At 34.8% G+C, this 27907-nt stretch overlaps 1 protein-coding gene across 7 annotated transcripts in view; it reads left to right on the forward strand.

Annotated features, from left to right (window-relative positions):
• BCAS3 (BCAS3 microtubule associated cell migration factor) overlaps positions 1 to 27907 on the forward strand; it is a 562723-nt gene that overhangs the window by 107046 nt on the left and 427770 nt on the right. For all 7 annotated transcript variants that reach the window (XM_014790917.2, XM_004434813.3, XM_014790915.2 and 4 more), the window contains exons 8-9: positions 20683 to 20790; positions 24604 to 24680. In XM_014790917.2, the coding sequence (XP_014646403.1) occupies positions 20683 to 20790; positions 24604 to 24680 (185 nt within the window). The remainder of the gene's footprint in view (positions 1 to 20682; positions 20791 to 24603; positions 24681 to 27907) is intronic.

A 27907-nucleotide genomic window follows, 5' to 3' on the forward strand; every position in this document is an offset into this window, starting at 1 on the left:
TAATTCTTAATTCTCACTTGATTGTTTTAACAAATAGTACTATGTTCAACATACAACAATAAACAAGACATAGTCTCTGCCCTCCAGAAGCTTATATAGTTCTTTTGAGTGAAAAAGCTTATAAATCTGTGAAATGTACAGATGACATTAACTAGATTTGTTTAGTTACTTTGTTTGCATTCCTTCATTAATAATATTTTAATATCTCCAAATGATTTTTTAAAATGCATGAAAAGTAGCCTGGGAGGATTGGTAGACAGTTCTTTTCCTTATTTGTTAGAATAAACTCATTGTTTGTTTTAAATTCTACTTTCATTGTCTTTGGAAGTGTTAGAATTTTTTAATAATATGGATCATTAATGTTGTTTACAAATATATTACATGTATATTATTATGAATTGTCATGTATTATTTTTAGATGGAGTTATGTCCTTGTAATAGCTTTGAAATAAAATGTTTCCTATGCGTTGGGGTTTTAGTTATGATAACCTCAACATACTTATGTACTGCTTCAAGTTAGACAGGTAATGTAGAAAAGTAATTAGAATATGTCTCACTTACACCTCATTGGTCTAATTAAAACCAGTTGGGAGATTTTAAAGTGTGCTAATTCTTATTGATAATTGTGGATTAATTTATTTGGGGAGGGCAGATCCCTGGATTTTTAATTTAGGAGAGATATTTGACAGGCTGACAAACTTGTACTTTATGTTGTTGGGAAATGAGACTTGGTAGTTTCTTGGAGACTTGGAACATTTTGCTGTATTCTCAAATGATTGTACTTTAACTTTGGTTTCCTTTTATTTAGTAGAAATTTTACTTTTCTTAGCAAACATCAGAAAAGTTAAACTTAGATTTGGATGGTAAAACTTATATTAGTAGGTATGTATTTAATAAATAGATCTAACGAAAGATTGCAAACTAGCTGTTCCAAATATTCATAACTTTGTTTAAGCCCTTTTACATTCATCAGATTACCATGCCTCCTACTTCACTAGAACTTTAATCCAATCTATTTGGAATTGCCTTAGATTCTTTCTCCTCTACCTTTCAACTTACCTATACCTATATTACAAAGGAATACGTACTCGTGTAGTAACCAAATATTTATTTCTTAAGGGAAGATGATGGGCAAGCATATATTCTTCCTTGAATATCTTCAGTCTTTTTTTAAAAAAATGACCATTCAAATATGTGCTTCAAAGTGTATGAATTTTCAAAACACGTGAAGCAATATTACAGCTGAAAGGAAATTAGAGAAATCAACAATTAAAGTTAGAGACTAATACTCCTCTTTTAGTAACTGATGGAACCAGTAGACAGGAAATCAGTCAGGATATAGAAGACATGAACTGCAATATCAACTTGACTCAACTGATATTTATAGAATACTATATCCACATACTTTTAAGTGCACATAGAACATTCACCAAGGGCCGGCCCTGTGGCTTAGCGGTTAAGTGCGTGCTCTCTGATGCTGGCGGCCCGGGTTCGGATCCCGGGCGCACACCGACGCACCGCTTTTCCGGCCACGCTGAGGCCGTGTCCCACATACGGCAACTAGGAAGCTGTGCAACTATGACATACAACTATCTACTGGGGCTTTGGGGCGAAAATAAATAAATAAATCTTTAAAAAAAAAAAAAAAAAAAAGAACATTCACCAAGACTGATCATGTGCTGGGTGATAAAGCAAGGCTCAATAATAGAGTATGTTTTACAACCACAGTGCAATTAAATTAGAAATCAATAACAAATATCTCTCTGGAAAATCTCTGCAATGTTTGGAAATGGGTCAAGCAGAAATCACGAGAAAATAGATCAGATTTTGAACTGAATGATTAAAAAAACAGCACATCAAAATGTAGGATGCAACTAAAGCAGAGACAGAGCAATACTTATAGCACTAAATGCTCACATGTGAGAAGAAAGATCTAAAACCTTTCACCTTAAGAATCTAAAGAAGAGAAGCAAGTTCACTTAAAATAAGAAAAAGGACGACAATAACAAATGGAAATCAATGAAAGAAAATGGACAAACAACAGAGAAAATCAATTAAGCCAAAAGCTAGTTCTTTGAAAACATCAATAAAATTGATAACCCATTAGTGAGACTGATTGGGACAAACATTACCAATATCAAGAATGAAGGAAGGAGCATCACTACAGATCTTATGGTCATTAAAGGATAATAAGCAATATTAGGAACAACTTTATCTTTGAAAACTTACTGAACTGGACAAGTGGAAAACCTAACTCAGTGAAAAGTTATTGGTAAGTGAAGAATAATCAGAATTGTTTTTCTGTGGAGCAGTTGAAAATGGTAAACTAATATTTCACAATTATCTAATTTAATAAACTAATTTTCTCTAGGAAGGAAGAGCACAAAACAGAAATAAAAGACTCAGAGAAGACAGGGTGAGATAGTAAGAGAGATAATGACCTATAGAAAGAAATAGAAGGGGGAAAAAACCCCACAAATTCACCACAGGATTGATGAAGAAATTGGAAGGCACAGAGGGGAGAAGAGTTAGAAAACTGAATTAAATGAGAGAGAGCTTAAACAAAATGGGAATAAAATTAGAACATTTGCATAGTTCCCAAGTAAGAGAAGCAAAATAATGCAATGGAGGAAATGTCAAATATCAGAATGGTTAATCCCAAGATACATCATTGTAGAGTTCCTGTATTTCAGGAACTTGCGCCCATCTCGTATTCCTCTGCAACAACTGACGCAAATACCATAAGACCTCTGAGACAGACAGTGTAAAGCAGAAATATGCTAGAAATCAAAAACTGTAAATCAGGGGTCAGTAAAGTTTTTCTTTTGCTAGATAGGAAATGTTTTAAAGCTCAGCAGACCATATGGTCTCTGTGGCAACTACTGAACTCAGCCGTAGAAAAGAAAGAAAGAAACGGGTGTGGCTGTGTTCCAGTGAAACTAGCAGTCGGGGTTGGATTTGGGACATACTTTGCTGATCTTTACTATACACTAAATATTTTGAAAATTTTTCCTAAATAAAATTTTAAGTGCTGTACTTAATGGTTTTTAGTGGACAAAGACTGTGTAGGCATAGTGGAAAATAGTATCATACATATATAAATTATATATATGTTTGTATTATTCATATATGGATATATGAAGTAAACTGCAGACTTTTCTTATTCCCTGTAACATCTCTTCCGTAATTTGAATCTCCGTTGCATTTCTTTTCATTGTGGCGTATTAAACATATTTTCTTGTATTATAACTTTCTTTTCTTTTTTTTTTTTCTTTTTGTGAGGAAGATCAGCCCTGAGCTAACATCCATGCTAATCCTCCTCTTTTTGCTGAGGAAGATCGGCTCTCAGCTAACATCTACTGCCAATCCTGCTTCCCCCCTCTCCCCCCAAAGCCTCAGTAGATAGTTGTATGTCATAGTTGCACATCCTTCTAGTTGCTGTATGTGGGACGCCGCCTCAGCATGGCCTGACAAGTGGTGTGTTGATGCGTGCCAGGACCTGAACCCTGGGCCGCCAGTAGTGGAGCACGTGCACTCAACCGCTAAGCCACGGGGCTGGCCCCCTATTTTCTATTTTTTTTTTTTTAAAGAAATAGCTAATTATTTTGACATCTTGAAGGTAGAGTGTTTCCAACTCATCTTTGTATTTAATTGCAATTAATAGAAATTTATTTAAAAAAATATAATGTATTATGTCTTTGGATGCCTCTCATGTAGTACATGAGATGAGAAACCCTATTGAATATCATCTGATTCCAACCCCAATTTTAACATTACCTCGTATTTTTATGTGGAGATTTTACTTACTCCTTCCTGCCTTCTTACCTCCCCATGTAAAAGTATCATTAATACCACTCTCTCAATTTGTGGTAGTGTTGGAAGGTTTAATTACGCAGTGTTTATTCAGAACTTTGTAGAAGAAAAATGTTGTTATTGACTAGGCAAATCACAAATTTAGCTTTTAATATGGTTAAGTTTACATTTTCTTTTTAATTACTTAATAAAAAACGCAACCAACTGGCTTTTGTTCTTTAGGAGCTGAATAAGAATACAAATAATGTAATACTATCAAAAATTTTCCTCTTATATTTAAAGGATTAGATTCAGTAACACATATTGAAGGTTGTGCAGCTTTTTCCTATTTAAAAATAAGTGTTTCCATGCTTCTTGCAATTTGTGGTAGATTTAAAATGTCTTTGCTATTTTGTATTTCACTTGTATGTGCACATTCTTGGAAAATGTCACTTTCTCAAATACTTTGTTCCGCTTTTCCTAATTTTGGTTCAATCTGTTAAATATCATAAGTGAAAATAATAAAAGTCTTTGTAAAAGAAAATGATATTAGTGTTTAGAATTTTCAAATCGTAAAAGTCATATTTCACATTGCTTTAACGTGATGCTCATTGTATTGCATTACAAAAAAACTATTTTGAAAATATTGTCCAGGGTAAGAAATGGCTATGATTCTAATAAAATACATGAATATGAAGAAAAAACATACTGTTATAAAAATAAAAAGTAAACTCTGAGACTCAATTTAAGTGTTTTTGATAGTTATAAATTTGAGGTTAGGAGTTTAATATTGTATTATTTGTAATTCTTGTTTTCCATCAATAATAACAGATAGTGTTGCATCTAATACACCATTTTTAGGCGGTGTTTAAATTTCAAAGATAAAGTGTAAGGTCACCATCATCATTCCTTTATGAATTATCAAAAAAAAAAAAAACCCAACACTAAAGTAGTCAACAATCATACCAAGTCTTCACAAAAACCCCAAGATACCTAGGTCATTTCTCATTCTCTAGATGCTGGTAACCTAGTTTTTGACATAGAAAAGGAATTATTGATTCTTCCATGGAAAGATGTACTTCAACAGGAATACTTAACTGTACTTACCTAAAAATCTTATTTAGTTCCTATTCCAATTCATGCTCCTTTTAGTTGTTCATTTGCCTGGGCCTCACTGTGGTGTTGACTTTTTCCTTAAGAAGTAATTTTTGGATCTGAAACAGACTGTCAGAATATTTTCCCATGTTTACAACATGTATAGTATCATTTGTACATGAAATGATTCTGGAGTAATGGAATGAGAGTTCTGATAGTCACTCCGCCATATGATGGGGTTATGTACATTTCGTCAAATCTTTTAACTGCGTAACTGCAATTCATTAACAACAAATTACCAGTGTGACTTATGAAAACTAAAATAACTTTTTGATTAAAAGTACTTAATGCTCGGGGCTGGCCCCGTGGAGTAGTGGTTAAGTTTGTGCACTCCGCTTTGGCGGCCTAGGGTTCGCAGGTTCGAATCCCGGATGTGGACCGACACACTGCTCATCAAGCCATGTTGAAGTGACTTCCCACATACAAAATAGAGGTAGATGGGCACAGATGTTAGCTTAGAGCCAATCTTCTGCAGCAAAAATAGGAAGATTGGCAACAGATGTTAGCTCAGGGCCAATCTTTCTCACCAAAAAAAAGAAAAAACAAGTCCTTAATGGTCAGTAGTTTTTCAGTGTTATTATTTTGGAAATTGTCTCTATTGTCTTAATAAAAGTAAGTTAGGATACCAACAATGTTAAGTGTGTTACTGAAGAACCCGAGAAGTAGAAACCCACTCAGAGTTGTTTCAGAATAGTTTATATTGGTAAAATTTAAAAATTTTATTTAAAAGTGTATTCGTTTAGGGCCGGCCCCGTGGCTTAGCGGTTAAGTGCGTGCGTGCCGCTGCTGGTGGCCCGGGGTTCGGATCCCGGGCGCGCACCGATGCACCACTTCTCTGGCCACGCTGAGGCCGCGTCCCATATACAGCAACTAGAAGGATGTGCAGCTATGACATACAACTATCTACTGGGGCTTTGGGGGAAAAAATAAACAAATAAAATTGTTAAATAAATAAATAAGTAAAATTAAAAAAAAAAGTGTATTCGTTTAACACAGTTGTCCATATACTACTTTAAGGAAAGAAATTAATTTGATAGATTAAAATAGTAAACAGTAAATCATAACTTTAGTTACAATGCTGAAATTTAATCTTCAAATATAGTAAGTGAAAAGGCAAGTGATATTATTTTGAAGTAGTAAATGTCAGAAGGATTTAAACTTTTATACTTCCATTAGAAAATCCTCCTGGTCTTTGGGATTGCACTGAATCTCAAGATCATTGTGTGCAAAAGAGAGAAAATGTATATTGGTTATCTATTGCTGTGTAATAAATTAGGACAGACTTAAGACAACAGACATTTATTATCTCATAGTTTCTATGGGTAAGCAGTCCAGGCACAGTTTTAACTGGGTCCTTAGCTTAGGATCTTACAAGGTGCTGTCAAGGTGTCAGCCGAATTGTTTTCTGCAGGCTTGACTGAGGGAGGATCCACATGTAAACTTACTCAGGCTCATTTCTTTGTGGATTTAGGGTTGAGGGTTGTGGTGTACTGCTGGCTGTGTGCTGGAGACCGGCTGCAGTGCCTGAATGTGGGGGCATCCTCCACACAGCTGCTTGCTTAATCAGGCCACCAGTCTCTAGGGATGACCTTGAGGGAGGTCGAGGACTAGTGAATGCAAGACGGCATGAGGAGCATTTCTGAGATACTGGAAATGTATTTTTCTATCTGAGTGGAGTTACATATCTACCTTAAAATTCATCAAAGTGTTTACCTTAGATGTGTACACTCTTCTTTATGTATAGTTTACTTCAGTATATCTTTATTTAAAAATAATTACAAAATGTAAAACAACTGCCAATGACTTTTAGATTTTTCAATGTGTACTTTTCTACTTTGGAATTAATTCTCATCAATATCACTCATTAACAGAAGCGAGTGATAGATATATCCTGTCATTGTTCAATCACAGATCATTGGATAATAACCTTTTAAAAAAGGAGATCTTTTGATTACAATGGAATTTCAGTTTCTTGGTAGTGGACAACCATGCTACATTTGGTAAATTCATTAGGAAACTCGTAATCATTGATAATATAAGGCTACTACTTCATAATGCATCATATGTAGTGGTATGGACCTGTATTACTCTGGTGTTAACTTCTGGGGCCGAGATACCACCTGCCTATATGACGATAGAAAATAGAAAATGTGCTAAAACAAAATTTTTAGCTTTCTATTTAGAGCCCTGAGCATAGCTAGTTCCAAGCCCTTTCCTTCTATTTCCCAGTTTTCCACACACTCTGTGGAATTTGATCCTTTGTGACTCCTCATGGTGGGACGTAGTTCCTTCCTCCACTTTTCTGATTTCTCATCTCAGTAGTGTCCTCTTCCTCTCTCTCTTTTTCCTCCCTACTCTGGTATCCAGTTTCTAGGCTCTTTCTTTTATTTCTTTGGATTCCACCCTGGTATTGAAAATAAATTCCCCTTTATCTAAGGCTGGCTTTCTTTCAAAAGACAAAATTTCCTAATAATACTCCCTTAATTTGGTATTTGCATTGTCTTAGCTTTGTTAATTTTTCTGTGCTTTTTTTGATTGTTGTTTTGTTTTATGTAGTATTTGCATATATATATTTTTAAATTGGCTTAAAATATATTACTCCCCTTTCCCTAACATCTATATCACTGTTTGATGAGGTTAAGAGGAAGTCCCATCTCCATGCTCTCTGATCTTCTCCCTGCACTCATAGTCACACTGCCGTTATGTACCTTGTGACCATCGTGACCGATTGTGCACTTCTTATAGGTTTATATCAGTCACCAAAAGAAACCAGTACTCCCGGGTCTTTTCTAATTCGTCCTCTCTCACCCTCGTATGATCTGTGGGCCGTGATGCATGTCCTTTTATCCTCTGCACTTATCCTTTTTCCCTATTGAATTTTTCTTTGTTCATATTATTCACCAATGCCTATTATTTGATTTACTACACTTATTTATGTGTTTATATTTGTCCTCACATTCGAGAATATGCCCAGTGAGGGGAAGAATTTTGGCCTCTTTTGTTCAGAGTGCCCAGCACAGAGAAAACAACTAATAAAAATTTATCAAATGAATAAATCAATGATAAGATAAAAAGCAATAATTTTTTTCCATCATTTTGAGAGTAAAGCTTAATTTTGGCTTTTGATTTTTTCTTCCTTGTTTAGTTCCATATTGCTCTATAATTTTATTGCTCTTTATGTAACCATTTTAGATACGTGATATACGAGGTGTTAGGATATACCAGCATCACCGATAATCTTCTATCCTCCGAATATAGTTAGTTTTTCTTTTCTTTTCTTTTTTTAGTACTTCCTGCCAACATGTAAATTGCTTGTCCTTGCGTCCAGTACCTCCTCTGGTCTGACTAAGGGGAGGGCCTTTGTAGTGAAGAGCATGGCCTTTTAAGACGGCTGATTCATCATGGGATGGTGACTAGGACATTTCTCATTAAGTTGATTATGGCTGGCAGATCCTTTTATTGACTTGATGGGTAAAAGTATCAAGAGATTTCTAAGGAATAAACAAGTACTTGAAGCTGGAGAGATATCATTGTAGTCAGTCTGAAAAATTGTTGAGATTTAGATGTGTGGAGATAGGGGTGGAATAGAGGCAGGCAGATAGAGGGCCGTGAGTGAAAAAGGCCGTGAGTGAAAAAGGCACTAAGAGTGTATGGGCTAGAGTACAAGTTGTATGAAAGAAGAAAATGTAAACTAAATGTTAAAAAAAAAAAATTGAGTTCATTTCACGGAGGGCTTTATTTGCTTAGATGAAAGTTTGAACTTTTTTCTATGGCAATGAGGTGTCATTGATAGTTTCTGAAACAGGAATAAATGATCAAAGCTATCGTTTAGGAATATTACCAACAAGGTAGTACTACTCACTACTAACTGCTAACAAGGTAGATAGATTTTTGTTTGTAACTTTTGAGTGTGATATAATGAAATAGATCACAAGTCCCCACACTTATGATTCTTATAATTCTCAATTTTGGGCACTGCTCATTACACCCTGTTTCTGAAAATATTGTTTTTCCTTCAGCTGCTCTGATTACTCCTTCATTAAAAAATATTTATTGATGCTATACTACTGTGTTCTAGGCACATGCCCAGGGCATGAAAATTGAATGATATGATATGAAAAAATGAGTGATTTTAGTGGCTTACACAAGATCACAGTTTATTGGAGACTTGAAAATAAATACTTTTAATAAAGCATAAAAATATTGTAATATTTTTTAAAATGTCTTTGTTTCCCAAGGTTTCATCCTCTGTTCTGTTCTCTTGGTTACATATTTCCTTTCTACTTATTTATCAGCTTTTTCTATCAGTGATTTGAATATATATACACAGATGCCCTCAGTGACTATTTTGTTTAATAGTATCATCATGTTTCTCAGACTGGATAATGACATGTATTCTTCATTATTGTATCATGCAGAGTATTTTCATTGTCCTAAAAATCCTCTGCGCTTTCCCTATTCATCCCTCACTCTTCCCCTAACCCCTGGCAAGCAATGATTTTTTTATTGTCTCCATAGATTTGTCTTTTCCAGAGTGTCATATAGTTGGAACTTCGTTCCTTTTTAAGGCCAAATAAAATTACATTGTATGTGTATACTACAATTTGTTTATGCATTCATCAGTTGAGAGACATATGGGTTGTTTCCACTTTGTGGTTATTATGAATAATGCTGATATGAATGTTAATGTACATGTTTTTGTGTGGACATATGCTTTCATTTTTCGTGAGTATTCACTTAGGAGTGGAATTGCTGGGTCATATGGTATTTCTATGTTTAGATTTTTGAGAAGCCACCAAGCTGTTTTCCATAGTGGCTGCACCCTTTCCCATTCCCACCAGGGTTCTACTTTTTCTACATCCTTGCCAACACTTTGTCTTCTTTAGTTGTTTTATTATGACCACCTAGTGGGCGTGCAGTGGTATCTCACTGTGGTTTTGATATGCATTTCCCTAATGACTAATGATGTTGAGCGTCTTTTCATATGCTTGTTGGCCATTTGTATATATCCTTTGGAGAAAAGTCTATTTATGTCCTTTGCCCATTTTTTAATTGGGTTGTTTGTCTTCTCGTTGAATAGTAAGAGTTCTTGGTATATTCTGGATACTAGACCCTTATCTGATATATGACTTGCAGATATTTTCTCACATTTTTTAAGGTTGTCTTTCACTTTTTTCATAATGCCCTTGGATGCCTGAAAGTTTTTAATATTGACGGAATCCAGTTTTTCTATTTTTTCTTTTGTTGCTTGTACTTTTGGTGTCATATCTAAGAATATTGCCAAATCCAAGATCATGAAGATTTACCCCTATATTTTCTTCGAAGAGTTTTTTCTTTTTACCTCTTATGTTTAGGTCTTTAATCTATTTTTTTTTTACTTTTTTTTTTAGGAAGATTGGCCCTATGCTAACATCTGTTGCCAATCTTCTTCTTTTTTATTTTTTCTCCCCAAAGCCCCAGTACATAGTTCTGTATCATAGTTGTAGAGTTGTAGCTCTTCTTTGTGGGGTGCTGCCTCAGCATGGCTTGATGAGCGGTGAGTAGGTCCGCAACCAGGATCTGAACCGGTGAACCCCGGGCTGCCGCAGTGGAACGCGAAAACTTAACTACTATGCCACCAGACCGGCCCCCTTTAATCCGTTTTGAGTTAATTTTTATATATGATGTAAGATAAGAGTCCCATTTCATTCTTTTGCATGTGGACTTCCAGTTTTCCCAGCATCATTTGTTGAAGATACTATTCTTTTCCCATTGAATGGACTTGACACCTTTTTCAAAAATTAATTAATCGTAGATGTATGGGTTTATTTCTGGACTCTGAATTCTATTGCATTCATTTATATGTCTAATGTTATGTCAGTATTACAGTGTTTTGATTAATGTAGCTTTGTTGTAAGTTTTGAAATGAGGAAATGTGAGTCCTCCAAGTTTGTATTTTTTCAATATTGTTTGCTTATTTGGGGCCTCTTGGAATTCCATTTACTTGTAGGTTGACTTTTGACTTTTGCAAAAAAAGCCATTGGAATTTTGATAGAGATTGTATTGCTATTTAAATGAAACTGGTTTCTTAATTTCTCTTTTGGATTAATAATTTCTGGTTTATGCATGTTGATCTTATACCCTGCAGCTTTCCTGAATTTATAAGTTCTAGTACTATTTTGTGGATTCTCTGGGATTTCTTTTTTTTTTTTTTTTTTTTTTTTTTTTTTTTAATTTTTGTTTATTGCAGTAACATTGGTTTATAACATTGTAAAAATTTCAGGTGTACATCATTGTACTTCTATTTCTGCATGGACCACATCATGTTCACCACCAAAATACTAATTACAACCCATCACCACACACATGCACCGAATTATCCCTTTCATCCTCCTCCCTCCCCCCTCCCCTCTGGCAACCACCAATCCAATCTCTGTCCCTATGTATCCGTCCATTGTTGTCACTATCTACTACTTAATGAAGGAAATCATACGGTATTTGACCTTCTCCCTCTGACTTATTTCACTTTGCATTATACCCTCAATGTCCATCCATGTTGTCACAAATGGCTGGATTTCGTTGTTTCTTATGGCTGAGTAGTATTCCATTGTGTATATATACCACAGCTTCTTTATCCATTCGTCCCTTGATGGGCACTTAGGTTGCTTCCAAGTCTTGGCTATCGTGAATAAGGCTGCAATGAACACAGGGGTGCATGTACCTTTGCAAATTGGTGTTTTCAAGTTCTTTGGATAAATACCCAACAGTGGAATAGCTGGATCATATGGTAGTTCTATCGTTGATTTTTTGAGGAATCTCCATACTGTTTTCCATAGTGGCTGCACCAGTTTGCACTCCCACCAGCAGTGTATGAGAGTTCCCTTCTCTCCACATCCTCTCCAACACATGATTAACAAGACAGGAAACAACATGTGTTGGGATTTCTATATATAGGATTATGTTATCTGTGAATAGAGATAGTTTTACTTCTTCTTTTCCAATTTAGAAGCTTTTTATTTCTTTTTCTCGCCCAATTGCTTTGGCTAGATCTTTCCATACAATGTTAAATAGCAAGATTGAGCGTGGGCAACCTTGTCTTGTTCTTGATCTTAGGGGGAAAACATTCAGTCTTTTACCATTGAGTATAATGTTAGCTGTGGGTGTTTCATAAAAGCTCTTTCATCATATTTGGAAATTTCTCTTCTATTCTTAGTTTCCTATGTGTTTTTTATCATGAAAGGATGTTGCATTTTGGCAAATGCTTTTTCTGTATCAGTTGAGATGATCTTTCTTTTTCTTTCGCTTCATTCTGTTAATGTGGTGTGGATTTTTTAAGAATTTATTTAATGCCACAAATTTGTGACCTGATGATTGTTTGAGGTTATTGTTTAATTCCACTTGTTTGTGAGTTTCCAATTTTCCTCCTGTTTTTGATTCATAATTTCATTCTAATTTGGTTTAAGAGATTGTTTTCATTGTTTTTAAATTTACTGAGACTTGTTTTCTCGCTAACAATTTGTATATCCTGTAGAATGTTCCATGGGCACTTCAAAAGACTGTGTATTCTGCTGTTGTTAGGTAGAGCCTTCTGTAAGTCGGTTACTTTAGTTGATTTATAGTGTTGATCTTAAGGGCTGGCCCCATGGCTTAGTGGTTAAGTGAGCGTGTACTTTTTAGTTCTATTATTTCTATGTGGTTCCTTTTTCATAATTTCTAAGTTAATTTGTTAATTCATCTTTTTCCTTTAGTTTTTTTCTATAGTTTCTTTTAGCTCTTTGAGCATATTTAAGACAGTTGATCTAAATTCTTTGTATAGTAAGTCCAATGTCTGGGTTTCCTCAGTGTCAGTTTCTGTTGGTTTATTTTTGTTTTATGAACGAGCTATACTTTCCTGTTTCTTGCAATTTTTTGTTGAACAGTGAACATTTTGAATATTATAATGTGGCAACTCTGAACATCAGATTGTCCCCCCTCCCTAGGGTATGCTCTTTTTGCTTGTTGAGGCCTGTAGCCACACATTGTTTAGTGACTTTTCCAAACTTTTTGTAAAGACTATTTGTTGTTTTGTGTGATTATTGATATCTCTGTTATCTCAGCAATCAGCCAGTGACCTAACAGAGATTTTCTTAAACACCAGGAGCCAAAAAGAAAAATGAAATACTCTAACTTTTGCAAATTGGCTCTGAGCTGGGATAGTCCTTGAGTGTGTAGTGGTGACATCTGCAACTCTGCCTTAGCCTTCACCTCCGGCTTGTGTGAAGTCAAAGACTCAGCCAGAGATGCAAGCTTAGTGTCCTCGCAGTTCTTTGTTGAGCAATTGCTTGGCTCTAAGCATGTGTGTTGTACTCTCTGTTCTCCAGTATTTCATTCAGTGTACACATACACCATGCGCACACGCACGCGCACACGCACACTCACACACGATTTTTATTTCAAGGAATTGTCTTATGTGATTGTGGGGCTGGCAGGTAGGAAATAGGGTAGGCTGGCAGGCTAGAAACTATCAGGCTGATACTGCAGTCTTGAGGCAGAATTTCTTCAGTAATATGTATTTTCATAAATTGATTCTCTATGTTCAGTTCTTTTTGTCTGCTGTCTTCCGTTTAATCTCTTTTATTCATTTACTCTTCCTTCTGGAAATGTTTCTGTGATTTGTCCTATACTTCACAGATTCAATTTTCTGAATAAAAGTTGGACTTCATTAAAATTAAATATTTCTGGGGGCCGGCCCTGTGGTGTAATGGTTAAGTGTGTGCGCTCCGCTGCTGGCGGCCCGGGTTTGGATCCCAGGTGCGCACCGACGCACCGCTTGTCAGGCCATGCTGTGGCGGCATCCCATATAAGGTGGAGGAAGATAGGCACAGATGTTAGCCCAGGGCCAGTCTTCCTCAGCAAAAAGAGGAAGATTGGCATGGATATTAGCTCAGGGCTGATCTTCCTCACGAAAAAAACCCCCAAAATTAAGTATTTCTGCTTTTCAAAAATACCCTCAAGAGAATGAGAATACAAGCCACCAATCGGGAGAAAACACTTGCAAAACATATATGTGATAAAAGACTGCTATCCAAAATATACAAAGAGCTTTTCTTAAAACTCAACAATAAGAAAATGAACAACTTGATTAAAAATTGGGCAAAAGACCTCACCCCAGAGACAGTATACAGATATCAAATAAGCATTTGAAAAATTCTGTACATCATATGTCATCAGGGAAATTCAAATTAAAACAACAGTGAGATACCTATATACCTATTAGAATGACCAAAATCCAGAACACTGACATCAAATACTGATAAAGATGTGGAGCAACAGGAACTCTCATTTGTTTCTGGTAGGAATGCAAAATGGTAAAACCACTTTGGAAGACAGTTTGGCAGTTTCATACAAAACTAAACATATTCTTACCATACAATTCAGCAACTCCCCTGCTTGATATTTACCTAGAGGAGTTGAAAACTTACATCTGCACAAGAAACTCCACGTGGTATTTATAGCAGCTTTATTCATAATTGCTAGAACCTGGAAGCAACCAAGATGTCCTTCAGTAGATGAATGGACAAATAAACCGTCGTACATCCAGATAATGGAATATTATTCAGGACTAAAGTTAAATGAGCTATTAAGCCATGAAGAGAAATGGGTGAAACCTAAACACGTTACCAAGTGAAAGAAGCCAGTCAGCAAAGGCTACATACTGTATGGTTCCAACTATACAACATTCTGGAAAAGGCAAAACTATGGAGATAGTAAAACGACCAGTGTTTGCCAAGGGTTAAGGGTGAAGTAGGGATGAATGGGCACAGCACACAGGATTTTTAGGGTAGTGAGACTATTCTGTATGATACTATAACGTTAGATACATGTCATTCTAAGTTTATCCAGACCCATAGAATGTACAACACTGAGTGAACCCCAATATAAACTATGGACTTTGGGTGATCATGATGTTGTCATTGTAGATTCATCGACTGTAGCAAACATTCCACTCTGGGGGGTGATGTTGATAATGGTGTAGACTATGCATGAATGGGGGGAGGGGGTATATGGAAAATCTCTGTACCTTCTGCTCAATTTTGCTGTGAACCTAAAACTGCTCTAAAAAATAAAGTATATTAAAAAAAAGAAATTTAAAATGTGATGCAAAGGCTTACAGAGAAACTAAGAAATGCTGAAAATAGGCAACATATTTAGATGAAAATGTTTAGTGTTTTGTTGGTGGTGTTTATCTTCTATATTTATATTTTCAGTATTTTTCCCTTTAAGAAATTCATTTTAACTATTTTGTTTTATAGTTCATAATTGCTTAATTTAACCATTTAATTTTCAATGATGGAAGCTTTTTAAAAATTTTGCTCTTTAAATAGTTGTAGTCAACCCTCTCCAATGAAATGAATGAACTGTGTAAATTCCAGACCCTTGGCTGTGGGAGGACTTTTCCCTCTATAATAAAAGCTTAATAACTTCCTTTATGGATGTAGGTCACATGTACAGTAGATAACAGATTGTTCCAATATAAAATTTTTCAACATACGTCCTCGGTACTCACTATAAAACAAGTTACTTTGGCAAAGAAAAGGTCAGTTAAGGAGAATTTGCATTTGCTTCTATTTTGTATTTATCATGAAAAGTACAAAATAACTTTATATTATGCATGTTAATATCTTATGTATTGGGAAAACAAAGGTGCCTGGGCACAATTGAGAGTTAACTAACTATTTAATGATACAAATTGCATCATTCTGTCTTTTCTTCCAGCCTCTGGTGTTTGCTTGCAATGGATTCAATTACATTCTAAATTTGGCTCTCAACATTTCTATATGAAACTTTTTTCCCTTCAAGTATTAGGTTTATCTTAAAGCGAAGCTTTATGTTTAGATGTCAGACACAAACCTATAAAAATGTTAACCCATTTGAGCTCTAGAAATCTAATGAAGACTCATTCTATATACAACTTTCTTGTGGCACTGTTTGGTATATACTAGAGTACAAAATAAAAGCTTGTTTCATGTCCGTACCTTTTAGTATAACACGCCTGCTTTCTGTTATGGGGCATGCATGCTGCTGATGTTATGGAAAGCTTTCTCATCAGCCTACCCATGAGGAAAATTAAGATTGTCTTGCTGTGTCTCAGGGAAATGGTCAAGGCTTTTAAAAAGAGAAAAAATAGAGAACAAAAGGATATGTCAGGCGTGTACACAACTGTGTTATATTGGCAGATAGCGTGACTCCTTTATGAATGTGTGACTTTGTGAAAGCGATTATTTTAAAGAATTATCTTTTTCTTTTAGGCATTGAGTAAGGGTTTTTTTCCGTATATAAATAGAAGTTTTAGTTCTAGCAAGTCTTGTTCGGTCAATTCTAAACTGAACCTTCATAGCGTTTGTTTTGTCTACTTCTACTGAAGGCTTTCTTCAGGAAGAATCTCAGTTGTGACATTGTATGGATGCCAGTGAAATGATCAGAATTCAAGTTTCTATTGTACCGTAGCTATAATGAGCTGCTAATTGAAGGTGACAAGCTGTTTTTTCCTTCCCAGTTGGTCTAGCAAAATGTTAGATTTCATTCATTATTAACTCATTGCTTCTCAGCAGAGGACTGGATTAATTAGTTGGGAACATTAAGAAAAAAATTTCTGCCTTGTGTCAGTTTTAGAAATTGAAGTTCAGCTTTTACTAGATTCTCCCCCACTTCTAGTTTTGCCAATTGTATACAGTTGTGTAAGTACCCACCATAATTAAGACACAGCAATGTTTCCATCACCCCCAAAAGTTTCTCATGCCACTGTATACGCTACAGTTTCCCTCCTTCTCTGGCCCCTGGCAACCACTGATCTGCTTCCTATTATTATAGTTTTGCCTTTCTAGCTTTTCATTGAAAGGGACTCATACAGTATGTAGATTTTTATGTTTGGCCTTTTTTTTCACGTCATAATGGTTTTGAGATTCATCTATGTTGTTGTATGGATAATTTGTTCTTTTAAATTGCTGAGTAATATTCCGTTGCATCAATATATCACAATATATTTATCCATTCTCCTATTGATCAACATTTAACTGTTTTTGTTATTATGAATAACAAATTACTTAGGCATGACATATGGTAAGGGTATGTTTACTTTATAAAAGCTGCTAAACTATTTTTCAAATTAACTGTACCATTTTGCATTCTCAACAGCAGTGTATGTGAGTTTCAATTACTTTGCATTCTTGTATTACCAGTCTTTTAAATTTTAGCCATTCTATTGAATATAGTGGTATCCCTTAGTGATTTTAATTTGCATTTCCCTGATGATTAGTGATGTTTAATATCTATTCAAGCGTTTAGTTGCTATTTCTATATCTTTCTTGGTGAATTGTCTTTTAAAATATTATGGCTATTTAAAAAAATATGTTGTATGTATCATTATTATTGAGTGATAAGATTTCTTTTTATATTCCGGATACAAACCCTTTGTCAAATATCTTTTGAAAGTATTTTCTCGCAATATGGGGCTTGCTTTTTCATTTTCTTATATCTGTGTTAAAAAGTAAAAGTTTTAAATTTTGATGAATTCTGTGTTGTCAGTTATATCTATACATTCATGCTTTTTCTTATTTAAGAAATAGATTTTTCTGCTATGTTTTGTTCTAGAAGCTGTATAGATCTGGTTCTTATGTTTTTAGATCCATGAACTATTTTGAGTTAATTTTTGTATGTAATATAAGTTAGGGGGCAACTTAATTTTTTCCGTGCAAATATCTAGTTCTTTTAGCAACATTTGTTCAAAAGACTATCCTTTCATCATTTAATTATATGGTACCTTTGCTGAAAATCAGTTGGCCATGTGTGTGAGTTTATTTATGGACTCTCTATTCTGTTCCCTTGATCTGTATGTGTATGCTCAGGCCATCGTACTATAACATTATATTAGTGATTTGATATTTGTATATATTGCAAAATGATCACTGCATTAAGTCTGGTTAACATCCATCACTACACCCACGCTTAGTTACAATTTTTTTCCTAGTGATGAGGACTTTTAAGATCTCTCTTAGTAACTTTTAAATATGTAATACAGTGTTGTTAACTATAATCACCATGCTGTACATTACATCCCCAGGACTTATTGATCTCATATATATATATATGTATGTACATACACCTCACATTTTCTTTATCCGTTCATCTACTGATGCACAGTTAGGTTGCTTCCACGTCTTGGCTACTGTAAATAAGCCGCAGTGGATGTGGTGGTGTATATATCTTTTTTTGAGTTAGTCCTTTCATTTCTTTTGGATAAATACCCAGAAGTGGAATTGCTGGATCGTACATATGATAGTTCTATTTTTAATTTTTTGAGGAACCCTCATTCTGTTTTCCATAATGGTCGCACCAATTTACATTCCCACAAACAGCGCCTAAGCGTTCTCTTTTCTCCACATCCAACACTTATTTCTTATCTTTTTGGTAATAGCCATTCTAATAGGTGTGAGATCCTATCTCACACTATTCTAATTATTGTAGCTTAATAATAAGTCTCATTTATGTAAAGTCCCCCAATCACATTTTGTAAATTTTCATAAGGATTTTAAAATTAGCTTGTCATTGTTAAATAGGAGTGATAAGAGCAGACAGTTTTACCTTGTTCATGATCTTTTGGGAAAAATGTTTATTCTTACATCTGTGGGGTTTTTTGCAGATGCCCTTCATCAGGTTGAAGAAGTTCTCTTTTATTCAATAACCTTTCGTTCCTGAGCTAAACCTCATCTGGTTTTGTATTGCTGGATTTGACTTGTTAATATTTTGTTGAGAAAGTTTTGATGTATAGTCAGGAGACATAGAGATATATAAGTGTATCTGTAGTTTCTTTTCTTGTGAAGTATGTTTAGTTTTCAGGTGTTACTGGCCCCATAAAATAAGTTGGGAAGTGACTGCTCTTCTACCTTCTGAAAGAATTTGTGTAGGATATCTAAACTTTTTTGTTTAAGTGATTGATAGAATTTACAAATTTTTGAGGATTTCTTTAGGAGAAGTTTTAAATTATGAGTTTAATTTCTTTCATAGATACTGGAATCTTCAAATTATGTTTCTTTTTAGATTGGTTTAGTTTGCTTTCAAAGAACTAGGTTTTAGTTTCATTGATTTTTTTTCTTTTGCTTACTCAAGTTTTATCTCATTGATTTCTTGTTGTATTTTGTTAATTCTGTCATTCTACTTTCATGGGATTTAACTTGCTCTTCTTTTCCTACTTTCTTAAGGTGGAAATGTCGATCTCTTCATCTGTTTTAGTGTCAAGAACAGAATGTCTTGACTACTATACCTTGACAATATAAGTTTTGTCATGTGGAATGTATATCCATATACATTTTAGAATGAAGTCTCATTCCTGGTAGATTTTTTTTTTTAGTGGGGAGCAAGGTTAGCCCTAAGCTAACATCTGTTGCCAATCCTCCTCTTTTTGCCGAGAAAGATTGGCCCTGGGCTAACATCCGTGCCCATCTTCCTCTACTTTATATGGGACGCTGCCACAGCATGGCTTGAGTAAGTCTGCGCCCGGGATCCCAACCTGCAAACCCTGGGCTGCCAAAGTGCAGTGCACAAACTTAACTGCTACGCCACCCCCTGGTAGATATTTCATTAGAGTTGAACTATATCAGTTTAGAAAGTCTCTCAGCTTATGATATATACTTCCATTTATTTTGGTCTTGTTTTATTTTTGTGTAATTATATTGAAATCTTTCCTTAGATTTAATCCAATTTGTTCAATATATTCATATATCCATCATATGATACTGTTTTAAAATTTTACTTTATAATTGTTTGTCCTTAACTTATAAAAATACAGGTGCTGTTATCTAGTGACTTTGGTAAATCCACATATTTATTTCTAATGGTTTGTCTCTATTGTTGGGTTGTCTGTATATATATTGCTACTTAGAGATTTGTATTATTGGGTTTTATACTTATACAGTCAAGTTCTCAGCAAATAATAACAGCTTTATTTCTTCCTTGTAGTAATTTCTTTTCTTGCCTTATGCACAGAATCTTCCATACTCTGTTGAACAGAAGTGGTAATAATGAGTATTCTTGTCTAGTTCCTGATTTTAGGCGAAAACTTTCAGTATTTTACCATTATATGTGATTGCTTGTTTTTGTTTGTTAGTTTTAAGATTGGTATCCTTTATCAGGTTAATGAAATATTTCTTATCATGAATTGGATTTTATTTTATTTTTTTTTTTTTTTTTTTAAAGATTGAAGTGTCTTTTCTTTTTTTTTTTTTTTTTTTTAAAGATTTTATTTATTTATTTTTTCCCCCCAAAGCCCCAGTAGATAGTTGTGTGTCATAGTTGCACATCCTTCTAGTTGCTGTATGTGGGACGCGGCCTCAGCATGGCCGGAGAAGCAGCGCGTCGGTGCGAGCCCGGGATCCGAACCCGGGTCGCCAGCAGTGGAGCGCACTCACCCAACCACCAAGCCACGGGGCCGGCCCCTGGATTTTAATTTTATCAAATTCTTTTCTGCATTTATTGAGATAATCTTATGATTTTTCTTTTGTATATTACTAATTTGATGAATGAGTTTCATTTTTTATTCTTTCCCTAAGTTTGCATTCCTGAAATGAGTTGATCGGGATATGTTATGATCCTTTTTTATAGTTCAAATCAACTTGCTTTTATTATGTTAATAAGGGCTTTTAAGATTATGTTAATAAGAAAATGTAGAGTTTACACGCCCTCCTACCTATTTAAAAATAATGGCTTTTGTCTCTTTTTTAGAACAAGTCCGCCCTACTGTTGTGTGGATCTGTATTCACTTCGTACTGGGGAGATGGTCAAATCTATTCAGTTTAAAACACCTATCTACGATCTCCACTGCAACAAGCGGTAAGCATTTTTTCATGTATTTCTGGTACAGGGTAACATACCTCTTGGCACGTAGAGCTCTACCAATATCATTGACTATCTTTGATTTATTTTAAAAAAAGTCACAAAAACACCTTCTGAATTCTGCCAACTAGAGTAGCCCCCCCCCCTTTTTTTTTTTTTGGTGAGGAAGATCAGCCCTGAACTAACATCCATGCTAATCCTCCTCTTTTTTTAAAGATTTTTATTTATTTATTTTTCCCCCAAAGCCCCAGTACATAGTTGTCTGTCATAGCTGCACATCCTTCTAGTTGCTGTATGTGGGACGCGGCCTCAGCATGGCTGGAGGACTGGTGCCTCAGTGCGCACCCGGGATCCGAACCCGGGCCGCCGGCAGCGAAGCGCACGCACTTAACCGCTAAGCCACGGGGCCGGCCCTAATCCTCCTCTTTTTGCTGAGGAAGACTGGCCCTGAGCTAACATCTATTGCCCATCCTCCTCTTATTTGTTTTTTTCCCCTTTTTCTCCCCAAAGCCCCAGTAAATAGTTGTATGTCATAGTTGCATATCCTTCTAGTTGCTGTATGTGGGACGTGGCCTCAACATGGCCGGACAAGTGGTGCATCGGTATGCGCCCAGATCCGAACCCGGGCTGCCAGTAGCGGAGCGCATGCACTGAACTGCTAAGCCACGGGGCCGGCCCTAGAGTAGCTCTTAAGATTTCTTAATGTTTTCAGACTTCCAGTCTTGAGCCTTTAGTGAATTGTGAGTTAAGTTCATTGAGTCATAACCAGCGTTTAAAAAATGAAATGGAAAAGAATAGAAAGTATCTGAGCAAACATACAAAGGTTAAGTATTGCTTTGAGGAACCTTTTCATATGTATCCTATAACTTTTTAATATATATAATGTATGTACTCCTATGTGGTTACTGATTTATGATGTGAAATGTAATTTTCCTGTTAGCATTCATCAAAACACAGCATATTTCTGAATTGCAAAAAAGGCTTTTAAATATTCTTAATCCTTAAGTCTTCACAGTGGAACTAACATAGGCACTAGAAGATTTTCCTTCTTTGAAATCTATTTTGTTAAAATCTCTAGGAAAATATTCAGACCTGGGTTGAACTTCTACCCGACCTAGTGATAATGAAGAATTAATTTATATAACCACAGAACATTAGAGGAGAAAGGGACCTAAAGAATCTTCTATTACTCAACACTTTCCTTTTACATTTGAGAAAAGTGAAGTCCTACGATGGTAAATGTCTTGATTAAGCTTGTGAATGCAAACTATAAATCCTTTATCTCATCAGAAGGCAGACACATGGAAGATGGAAAATGAAATTTTTTATGCTGTGTCAATATAAAATACATTTTATAATAAAAGACTCTCAGGTTAGATTTTAAAGGGATATTTCAAAAAGTGACTCAGGTAGGTTGAATGTAATCAGAAGGGTGAAGACATAGCTGACAAATACAAACTAAAACTAAAACTAAACACATGGGCTATGATACTAAGGATAAAAGTATTTGAATTCAAGTACAAAAACATTAAACAGGACAAAGAAGAGGATAGTGTGTAATTCATAATGAAGATCTAATTATTATACTTATTTATACTTCAAATAGTATGAAACTCAAAATTATAGAAAATAGGAGAAACACTCATATTATTGCTGGGATAATGTAATTATCCAATGACACATCCAATTATTCAAAGTCAGCATTATCAAATGGATGGATCCAGCAGGTAATATATTTAACTTGGAAAACTGTAATGATAGTTCTCCTTCAAGTGTTTTTTTGTGCTGTCATAAAGTAAATTACATATTATTTAGCCAAAGAGAAACTTTAACACATTTGAAAAGGGAGATAAGTACAAATAGATTTTTAGATCACAATTTACCTGTTTACAAATACATAAATATACTAGAAAACAGAATAACATGTTAAATTTTTTAAAAAGTATTTCTTATTTATTTTTTTGAATTGTTGAACAAAGGCTATGAAGGGAAAAATTGGTTTTTCCCTCAACTTTGCACTTGTTCCAAGTACTGTGTTTCTGGACGATGCACATGAAATATAGTTAGGATTTACTTTTCTTACAACAAATATTTATGTGTTTATTTCTTTTCATTTTGGCCATGAAATAATGAAATTATTCAATATTTTAATAGATATAAATCACCTTGAAAATTGACAGTTTATTTTTTCATAGTCATCAGTGTGCTCATCATAAGTAATTAATGATTATTAAACTTGTGAGTAGGAATAAAAGCAGATAGAAGAGTGATTTATGAATATGAAATGTCATCAATGAAAAGTAGAAATGAAATTCTCTGGATATTTGGTTGATGTAGCAAAGATTCATATTCTGTTTCTATCTTTTTTTTAAAGAAAAACTATGTGAAAATATGTTCCAACAAAAAATCTATTGATTTGGATACATTATATAATTTTTTTTTTTGGAATTGACTTTCCAGTTAGAAATTGTATGAGTTCAAATGTGGCAAACGTTAGAGGGACAGCTATCACGTAGATTTCAGGATACTGCATAGACTTGGCTCTGTAAGATGTCAAGCCTGATTCACTAGGTCTTTCCCTGGTTGATTTTGCATTTGTTTTTGCAAATCAGCCATATGGCATAATTAGTCTTTTGAACCCAGCCCATATTCATAATAAATTAAACCTTCCTTGTGGAAATCATTTTGTGTTACTGTGTTTTTGAGGAGGGACTGCTGCATTATATAAAAACTTCATCTCTGATTTGTCTTTTCTGCATTTGCTCTTATTTGAGTTTGTCATCTTCTTACTATGGATTCCCTAAGCCCTTTAACCTGGGTCTGATGATTGGTTGGTTTCTTATGTTAAGTGCCATGACGGAATCATTTATTATGTGTTGTCAGCTGTGTTAAGGATTTTGTTCTGCATCAGTAAATGAACAAGATTAATAAAGCATGCATGTTAAATACAACGTTTTTTTCCCCTACCCACTATTAACATCTGTTACTCACATTTACCTTCCCCAAATTTTGAAAAATATACGTTAAATATTTAACAACAATTATAATCTTTTATTTATTGTTTAAAATAACTTTGAAACTTGGCTATTTATACTAATGTCCTGGAAGAAGCAGTACTCTAAAATGTAGTTTATAAAATAACTTCATTTCAGATGTGTTTTAGGAATTTGGTTTTTAAGAAATTTCATAACTAAATTATTTTCCTAATTTGTATAAATCTCAGGTTCTAAGAGAAATATAGTTTATACAGATTCTGATTAAATTTTAATATACTGAGTCAATCGGAAACAACTCATTTACACTGAATAATAGTTGTCTGAGTTTTCTTTCTTCCTTTTTTTTTTTTGCTCTCGTGTTGGAAAATTCAGCAATCATTTTAAGTGACAGGTTACATAAATCCATTTTATGTTTAATTCCATGACTTTGAGGCAGCACTGGAAAAACACTTTTAGTAAATAGCCAGCAGTTTATTGATCTCATACAGTCTTAATGAAGATAGATTTATTTGATTTATAATGAATGAAAATAAAATTTTATTTAGAGGAAAATAATTTTTTAAGGTATAATTTGTTCTCCTGTCACTTTTCTTCCTCTATCATTTCTATCTTGATTATATTGTGGATTTTGTGGTTATATTTTTACATTTTAAGAGGCACATGTTTCTAGTCTAAATGTTGTAAGAAATGTTTGATTTTTAAAATTGCATTGGTAGATACTTGTTTAAATCTAGATGATTTAACTTATTTATGATTCAATTTATAGAATTTCACATTCACATTTTCTTTTATTTTTTTTCCCCTCTAATTTTAGGATCCTCGTTGTTGTCTTGCAGGAGAAAATTGCTGCCTTTGATAGCTGTACTTTCACAAAAAAATTTTTTGTCACAAGTATGTACCAACTTGATTTATTTCCTATCATATGCATATGAGTTTATACTATTTACTTGACAGAATCAGCAAACTAATTGTAGTTGTATAACATCAGTATTTCATGGGTATTCAGTTATTAGGACATTCCTGTGTTTCTGTGGATGTCTTATTTAGTACTATAATATGGTATGTATTTTCAATCCACAAAACATTTTCTTCATATTACTGAGCAAGCTTTGTACTATATTGCCTGAGTTTCTCCTTATGTATCCTGCTTGAGTAGTTGTGATTAATTTAGGTTCATATAGCTACGTTATACTTTCAAAGCAGTTGTTAAATTACTTAATTAACATAACATACTTGAGGAAGTAGCTGGATTATCATACACGAAGGATTTGAAACTCAGTGAAATGTGTCAGTCTCTCTCTTTCTCTCCCTCCTCCTTTCCCCCACCTCCGACAATTTCTGCTACTGCCGAGAAGTGCAGAAATAAGCCTAGAATCTGGATGCACACACAAGGAGAAAGAAAGAGATTGATTTTTTTTTTTTTTTTTTAAGGCATTGACTCATGCAATTGTGGGGGCTGGCAAGTCCAAGATTAGTAGGGCAGGCCAGACGGATGGAAATTCCAGCAGGAGCTGAGTCCGAAGGAAGTCTGGAGTCAGAATTTTTTTTTCCACTACAGTCTAGTAAAACAATAATTTTCACTCTTGTCTTCTATGTTTTAAGTTCTACAATTCACCATCCATGCTACAGCTATTTTCCCAGAAAGTCTGATATGTATATGCTGCAGAAATAGTTCTGTTGGAAGAGATCTCAGTTTTGCTATGACTAGGGAATCCCGATCATATTGCTGCATCTCCTGAAATAGCACAACTATTTTCACACTTATTCATCAGATATTTACCTAGTATCTACCATGTATTAAGCAGTGGGTAGTAGACATTATTTCTTGCTGATAAGAGCTCGTGTTCTTGATATAATCAATACATTATAGTCTATATGTAATTGCATATATTATATACTACATGTTATACTATATATAACAGAATATAATAATTAATTCATTTTGTAGACTATGAAGAAGAGAACGATGACTCATCTCCTTGAGCTTATAATGGTTTCACTCAGAGATCTACAAAGATAATAACAGATATCCTGTTCACTGAGATTTTTTTTGTTGTATCACAAAACCTCATGTACACCATTTACAAATTTACATTAGTATATCCAGCACCTAGGGCATTGGCTGGCACAATGTAACTCTCATTAAATATTTCTTGAATGAATGAGTACATGAACCGAGTTATCAGTCATTTATTTTGTGCCAATCAGAAATTTATTGGTGCTTTAATAATTATTAAATGTCGATAACTAGACAAGATCTTTTATTGTTATATCTATATGTTAGATAAATTAAAAGTTTTGGGGAGCATATATTTGTTAATAACATCTTCATTCACAAAGGTAGTATATACATAATATGGGAAGCTTTGGGTATTACATGGCCTGTTTTTCATATTAATTCTTTGTTCTTTTTTTTTTTTTTTTTTGGTGAGGAAGATTAGCCCTGAGGTAACGTCTGTTGCCAATCCTCCTCTTTTTGCTGAGGAAGATTGGCCCTGGGCTAACATCCGTTCCCATCTTCCTTTACTTTATATGTGGGACGCCTGCCACAGCATGGCTTGGTAAGCGGTGTGTAGGTCTGCACCCAGGATCCGAACCTGCAAACCCTGGGCCGCTGAAGCAGAGCTCGTGAACATAACCACTATGCCACTGGGCCCGCCCCTTAATTCTTTGTTCTTATACAGGTCTTTTGCATTAATATATTACATTATATTTCTATTAATTCTTATTATAATTAAAATAATTAGAGAAATAGAGCCTATCTAAGGAACCATGTGTGAATCTATCTGTGTCTTCCAAGTCTGTGGGCTGCGGAGGAGTGAATGAACAGAGGGTGAACATTTCAGCCAGATTCAGATGCTGCATTTCCTGAGCATTTTCTTTGCATCTTATGAATAGTCTTCTGCTCTTCCTCATTAACCACAGAGGTGTGTCTTGGCTTCTGCGAAGTCAGACATCTCTGTCGTGACTCCATTTTCATTTTACACTCAGAGCCTATATTTCTTGGTAGCCACTTTCACTTTTTAAAATCAGGTCAGGAGCATACAGCTACATTTTTTTTCTTCTTCTTCTTCTTCTTTTTTTTTTTTGGTGAGGAAGATTGGCCCTAAGCTAACATCTGTTGCCAATCTTCCTCTTTTTGCTTGAGGAAGATTGTTGCTGAGCTAACATCTGTTCCAGTCTTCCTCTGTTTTGTATGTGGGACGCTGCCACAGCATGGCTTGATGAGTGGTGTGTAGTTCCACGCCCGGGATCTGAACCTGTGAACCCCGGGCTGCTGAAGTGGAGCACGTGAACTTCACCACTACACCACCGGGCCGGCCGCTACTTTTATTTTCTTTTTAAAAAATGAAGATAGTTCTGGCTGCCTCAACTGAGTGTTAAATTGGGGGAAAAAATCCTAAATCATTATTTGTTGAGTTAGTTTATTTAAATTGCAATGTACGTTTTGAAATTTAAACCTTATTTAAATGTTAGGCTCTACTGGACTGTGTATGTTGAAAGTAATATTACACTTGCCAATAGATGTCAGTTTCTTTCTTTGTAATAAATGCTAGGGTATGACTTCAGTTGTCACAGTGACTAAAGAGTAGTTAGTAAATATAAGTTAATAATGGAGATATTGGGGCCGGCCCCGTGGCTTAGCGGTTGAGTGCTCAAGCTCTGCTGCTGGCGGCCCGGGTTCAGATCCCGGGCGTGCACCGACGCACCACTTCTCCGGCCATGCTGAGGCCGCGTCCCACATACAGCAACTAGAAGGATGTGCAACTATGACATACAACTATCTACTGGAGCTTTGGGGGAAAATAAATAAATAAAATTATAAAATAAATAAATAAATAATGGAGATATTGTCTTATAGAGCCTATTTACATTGTAGTTTTTTTAGGGGATAACTAAAAATAGGTTTTCAATAATTCAGTATAGAATTTTAAAACAAAAATTAAACTTAATAGTAATTTTTCAGCTTAGATGGTCTAATAAGATTTTGCATAAAATGATGCAGATATAGCTTATATCTTTAATTGTATACCTCTACATGAGTGAAAGTCGTTTCTAGTAACATGAATGTCTGTCATTTAACTAAGAAGTGATAGAAATGTATTTGTTTCAAATAA

This window comes from Ceratotherium simum, chromosome 16 (genome assembly GCF_057802395.1).
Source record: "Ceratotherium simum simum isolate JZ-2026a chromosome 16, ASM5780239v1, whole genome shotgun sequence".
Classification (NCBI taxonomy): domain Eukaryota; kingdom Metazoa; phylum Chordata; class Mammalia; order Perissodactyla; family Rhinocerotidae; genus Ceratotherium; species Ceratotherium simum.